The sequence below is a fragment of the Zingiber officinale genome, chromosome 2A (genome assembly GCF_018446385.1).
Source record: "Zingiber officinale cultivar Zhangliang chromosome 2A, Zo_v1.1, whole genome shotgun sequence".
Taxonomy (NCBI): domain Eukaryota; kingdom Viridiplantae; phylum Streptophyta; class Magnoliopsida; order Zingiberales; family Zingiberaceae; genus Zingiber; species Zingiber officinale.
Window position 1 is genome coordinate 22,003,198 of NC_055988.1, and position 6,151 is coordinate 22,009,348.

A 6,151-nucleotide genomic window follows, 5' to 3' on the forward strand; every position below is an offset into this window, starting at 1 on the left:
ATCTAGAAGGAAGTATATTATATTTATATTAATAATATTTTACGATGCTGATATGTAATTTTGCCCTTAGTGTTTTTTATTTGGTCATTTTCACGCTTGGTACTCCTCAGCAGCGTGTTTAAAACAAAAGATAAATTGGAAAAATGAATATATTTAGGGTCAAATGAAAATATGCTAAGCCCAGATCATAAATTTAGGGTTGACCGCAATAATCCCTAACAATTTGGACCCGTTTCCGTATCAAATACCGCGTGACTCACGTGACAAAGCACTTGCCGTCGCGACTCGCCCTGCTCGGCGCCTGTTCCCATCTCGGACGAGAGATGTGAAGTGAAGAGCGGCGGCGAGTAACTAAGGCCGACGATCGAGCGAGAGAGAGAGAGAGAAGAGAGAGAGAGATGGCGGAAGAGTTGGATTGGGAGTCGCTGACGGAGGCGACGTCGGGGGCGGTTGGGGCGCTGGTGAGCACCACCGCGCTCTACCCTCTCGATACCTGCAAGACCAAGTTCCAGGCTGAGGTCCGATCCCACGGCCAGGGAAAGTACAGGTCACCTTCGCTCTCTTTTTTTCTTTCTTCTTCTTCTTCTCCTTCTTGTCTTTTCTGAGGATAGAGATCCAGCCTTTGGATTTACTTGGACGATTTATTCTTGTCGCTCAATTGACTACTTGTTATTCAAGTTGATCTCCTACCTTGTTCTTCATGGTTTTATGATCTCAAGCTAGATCCGTGCTTTGTGCGTCTGATCGTCTGGATCTGCTTGCTCCATCTCTTCTGAGTTGCCCGGCTTCTCTCATCTTTTTCTTGAAAATTCAAAATTTTTAATTTCCAGATATTTCTTACCAATCATGATAGATCTTGATCAGGTTTTCGAACTTGGTCATCTTGCTTAAGAAAAAAAAATCTCATTCCTGAAGAAGAGTGAGTCTCTGTTACTGCTTGTGTGGTGAGAATTGAATTGCAGAATTTGTATGAATAACCAAAACATGAGTCCTGTACAGATTGAGTTGTGTATATTTGAAGTATCATAATGGAGGATTGGTAACATTTTGCACGATAGCTTGAGTCCTAAAATGGAATGTTTTTTTCCTCTTAATTACAATAACATGAGTCGATGTAACATTAATTCATTTGCTGATTCTGAACATGAGAAAATGAACTTTTTTGCCTTTTTTAGCAGATTTGTTGTAAAGTAAACTGTCAATAGACCTGGAAAGGTCTTCTTCTAGGGTTGACAGGATCATATAACATTTTGACAATTATGTTCTCATTCATATGCATTTCAAAAATTATACCTAAGATCAGACTTCAGATTTAGCGCTTAACTCTTGACCATATCTACTTTTGATTTTCTAATAAATCTCTATCTTAGTTAATGAAGACGACTGAAAATCTAGAAATAAGGAATGAGTTACTATGATAAAACAGGTGATCGGGGATGGTTTCATCATATATGAATCCTTCTGGAGAAACCTTCGGATACTAAATACGCTGGTCAAAAAAGGTGTGATAACCTTCTTATATTAGAAAATTGTTCTGAACCATAGCCTTTGCTATTATTCTTTCTTGTCACATCCTTGAATCAATGATAATTGATGAATTACACAATGAGATTCAGTTCATAACCAAGTTGTATTTTTGATGGTGTTAGTAATAGTAGTAGGCAACTAACACATCCAAACTAGTTTGAATAGGCAAAGTGGGAAATGAAATTAATCCTTGATTCTGTTGATTTCTTATTTTCCTCTGGATTATCTTGATACTGGGAAATTCAACTTATTCAGTACAGTGTTTTTGACTTGATTTTTTTTGTTGTGGCTCAATCAGGAACCTTTCCGACGTGTTGTGGGAAGCCATTTCCAAACGCCAATATAAATCCCTATACCAAGGCTTAGGCACCAAGAATCTGCAATCTTTCGTCTCACAATTTGTTTATTTTTATAGTTATAGCTACTTAAAACGGTTTCATTTAAAAAAGAGTGGTGCTAAATCTGTTGGAACTACAGCAAATTTGGTTGTTGCTGCTGCTGCTGGGGTTTGCACTGTTCTTGTAACACAAGTAGGAACTTTGTTTGCTATATGTATTTGACGTTAGTAAATTATGTTGCTGTTAGTTTTCTGAATTTTGATGGATGAATGTTTTGCATCTTTCCAGCCCCTTGATACAGCATCTTCAAGAATGCAAACTAGTGCCTTTGGGAAGTCTAAAGGATTATGGGAAACTCTCTCAGAAGGACATTGGATTGAAGCCTATGATGGCCTAGGGATCTCTCTCCTTTTGACAGCAAATCCTGCAATTCAGGTAACATTAAATATCTGAAATTGCATTTAGGATAGGGGCCTCTGTGCGTACTCTGATCTTCACTTGATATCACCAGCAAAGTTTCTTTTTGTTCTTACAATGGACTCCAATATAATTGAACAATTTATACAGAATGCATCCTGCTCAAAACATTTTAGGATTTATTTCCCCTTCCTGGATATCAATTATCTAGAGTATCATTGGAGTTTCTTTCCCTTAACAGAACAAAATGGTTTTGTTTGATGTGGTAACTGCAAAATAAAACTTGAAAAAAAGAATAATATGGTGCTTTAGAATTAACGATTAATTGATTATTTAATATATTGTGTAACTTTAGAAGGTTTGTGTGTGACTATCATTTCATCTAATAGCTTTATGCAAGACTGACATGCGTAAAAGGGTAGTGTTTGATAGCTTGGTTGTGACTAGATTTTTTGTTTTTTGGTATTGAATGGCTCGACCTATGACTAATATCCATGAGATCAGATTATTGTAGTGTTCTTTGGTGATTAAATGAACTCAGCCTGTATAGAAGAGAACTTTCTTTTGTCTAAAAATACATTTCCAAAGTTGGTTGATAATATGAACAAGCACTTTTCTGAGAATCATTGGGAATTTGTACTGTTTATTTGAATCCACCAAGATCAAGCTACCCGTTATGCCTGATGCATCAGTTCATAATATTCTCATTTGAATGTTCTTGAAAGTAGCCTGATAAATCATGAAACAACGACAATGCTTTATAGTTTATTCAACCTCAGTGTTCATTTGACTTAACTGAAGCCCATCGTATGACTTGAAACAGAACATAAGAGGAATATAAGAGAAACAGAACATGTATTCTTAGAAATGCACCTAAGTGCCTAACAGGTATTGATGTGTCGCCATCTGTCTGCTATATTCATATTAAGAAGAAGAAAAACAAGGTTTTCCCAGAGGTTTGACTGAATTTGTGTAAATCTAACTTGCTAGATTCCCTTGAAATACCTATTAGAAACCATGAAAGGATCATAAAATTAATCAGGGCTAGTGGTTGCGATATTGTTCCATTTTGTGATTCTTCTTATATTCTGGACCTGAGAACTTAATAAAACTTCGGAATAAAATGTGCATTAATTTGTACCAATAACGGCCAATTGTATTGATTTTGTTCATTACTACTCAACTTACAGTAAATTAATTAAAAGGTAAATAATTTTTTTATGTAAGTGCATATGACTGAATTGTATCACTGGAAGAATGCCCCAATTTTTTCTTGGTTAGTCACTGCTGGAAACTCAATATTGATCCTTTTCTTTTTTTGTCTTGACAAAATATGAAGTATACAGTATTCGATCAATTAAAACAAAGGGTTCTGAGGAGACAAAGCAATAAAGTTGCAACAGAAAACACAAAATCATCTCCTGCATCTCTTTCTGCCTTCTCAGCGTTTCTACTTGGTGCCATCTCAAAGAGTGTAGCAACTGTTTTGACCTACCCTGCCATTAGGTAAACTGTGCAATGATTGCTAGATTTTATTCTCAAAGTACTTCAAAACCGTGTAAAAGATGACGTTTAACATTGCCTATGTTTTGTTGACTAGGTGTAAAGTCATGATTCAGTCCGCAGATATAGAAGACGGGTCAAAGAAGGATTCTCAATCTAAACGTCCCAAGACAATGTTGGGTGCGCTATCTTCCATATGGAAGAACGAGGGGCTTCCTGGATTCTTCAAAGGCTTGAACGCTCAGATTATTAAAACTGTTTTAAGCTCTGCCTTGCTGTTGATGATAAAGGAGAAGATTTCAAAGCTTACATGGATTTCAATGCTCGCACTTAAAAGGTTTCTATTAGCCTCAGAGAGGAGACTTAAGAGCCACTAGATGCATGTTAAACATTCATTCCATGTTAAACTTGGATCACAAACTGCAAGCTGGCAATGTTGCAGCCAATTATTTTGGCAATTCAATTGAATTACTAGAGATTTTCTTCAGCAGCTACATGGCTTCAGGTAGAAGTTCAAGCATACAATAATTCTCAGGACTTTCATCTGTAAGTGTTCTGAATCTATTCTGACTTTCATCAATAAATCAATCATGTAGTGTGATTCTCAGGAGTTATTTCAGTAGTTGTTGATTTTGTTTTCCTGATCACTGATTGTTCTTGTCAATTTGTTTTTGGTGTTAGTAGCAATCTAATCAGTGTAAGATGGATGGTAATGCATTGACATTGAGTCTCTGCCTTAAGAGATGGAAGGTAATGCAATAATTGATTAAATACAAACGAGTAAATTATGAATGTCATGCAATAGTTACGATACTATGAGTGGAAAATTTATTATTTAGAAGTTTTTTGTTAAAAAATAACTAAAATTTAAATAAAAAACAAAATATTAAGGAAATTATCAAAATACAAAGATAAAATATCTTTCTCATATTGTTTTAAGAAATTAATAATTTTAGAACTTTCTTTAATTAATATATAATGTAGATGAGATTTGCAAATAGCAATGTTTTTGCCAATTTTATTAGTTTAGTAAATTTTATTTATTATTTAATAAAATATTTACTTAAAATTTATATTAAATATTGATATTGTATTAAAATATTAAATTTTAAACTTCATTTATTTATTTTTTCTACATTCAATCATTTTAGATCGTGATATGAACAAAATATGATCCTAATGAATATGCTAAATAAGTCGAAAACAATCATTTAATAAGGATTATAATTAATTTTATATTTATTATTTAAATAAAAATATTAACTATTAAATAATTAAATAATTAATTTTTTAATTATTATAGTCATTTTATTCTTTAATATTCTTAATTTATTTTCTTTTATTATTGAAGTGTTAATTTGGAATTATCTTTTTTATTTCTCCAAAATGTTGCCTATTATGATGTCCATTATTAATATTAAATATTAATCCACTATAAACTTATATTATATGACTTTAATTTAATGTATGAGTAATAAATATAAAATTAACAGAGTTCACATCATAGATTAATTTTAGTGATTCGTGTTAAAAAAACAAAGTAAAAATAAAATGTTTAATAAGTCAAAAATGTTATTTTAAAAGTTATCCTTATATATATAACTTTTTTTTACATATATAATTTATTAGAGACAAGTTATGTTATGTTAGGCGCTAATGTTGCGCGTCTAGCATCCACGACTATCACATGGATTCCATAGGGATAGTAATGGGATAGGACAGGGATAGGTTTGTCATTCCTGTTCCTGAAGTAAATCTCCACCCTATCCCCATTGTAAGGAACTAGGGCATTAAACACGCAGAAAACGCAACGGAAAACATTTACTTCCTATCAGAAGATTCATGCTAAGGAAAAAAACAAATACTACGTTTTAACATGATAGGGAGTTATACCTTTGATGCGTATACTCGATCTCCCGATAGCTAAGATCTCAACACGATCACGTGTCTATGCCTCTTTCAATATCCACACGAACATAAGAAAATGGAAAAGACCAACACTCAAGGTTATGTTAGCAACCCTCTAATGAGTTTCGGCCAAAGAAAGAGAGGAGAAGAAGAAAAATGAATTCACACTCAAAAATGAGAGAAAAAAATGCTTTTGTACTTCATTTAATGAAATTACTTAATAAGTATTAATTCACTTAATGAGATTTAATTGTTGGTTCGTCGGGCCGGGAAAATCGCTTTTTCGCGTCGCGGAAACCCCGAGTCACCCAAAGCCATGGATCTCGTGCAAAGATTCGTATACAAAAACTTTTTGAAAAACCTTTTTCTTGTATGAATTTGTAAAAACTTTAGATCTACACTAGATGAGAGTTATACCTTCGAAGCGAAGCCCTTCGCGTTCCCGCTCGTCCAAGAAG

General features: G+C 33.8%; 1 protein-coding gene across 1 annotated transcript; it reads left to right on the forward strand.

Annotated features, from left to right (window-relative positions):
• Positions 1 to 256: 256 nt before the first annotated feature.
• On the forward strand, positions 257 to 4,432 carry LOC122040927 (peroxisomal adenine nucleotide carrier 1-like). Its single transcript, XM_042600417.1, has 5 exons — positions 257 to 547; positions 1,826 to 2,057; positions 2,154 to 2,300; positions 3,622 to 3,788; positions 3,883 to 4,432. The coding sequence occupies exons 1-5, from the start codon at positions 399 to 401 to the stop codon at positions 4,160 to 4,162; spliced, it is 975 nt and encodes a 324-aa protein (XP_042456351.1). The 5' UTR covers positions 257 to 398; the 3' UTR covers positions 4,163 to 4,432.
• The last annotated feature ends 1,719 nt before the right edge of the window (positions 4,433 to 6,151 follow it).

Coding starts and splice junctions, on each gene's coding strand:
- LOC122040927 (XM_042600417.1), top strand. CDS start 399: ATGGCGGAAGAGTTGGATTGGGAGTCGCTGACGGAGGCGACGTCGGGG. Junction 548..1,825: donor CACGGCCAGGGAAAGTACAG/GTCACCTTCGCT, acceptor TGGCTCAATCAG/GAACCTTTCCGACGTGTTGT. Junction 3,789..3,882: donor TTGACCTACCCTGCCATTAG/GTAAACTGTGCA, acceptor TTTGTTGACTAG/GTGTAAAGTCATGATTCAGT.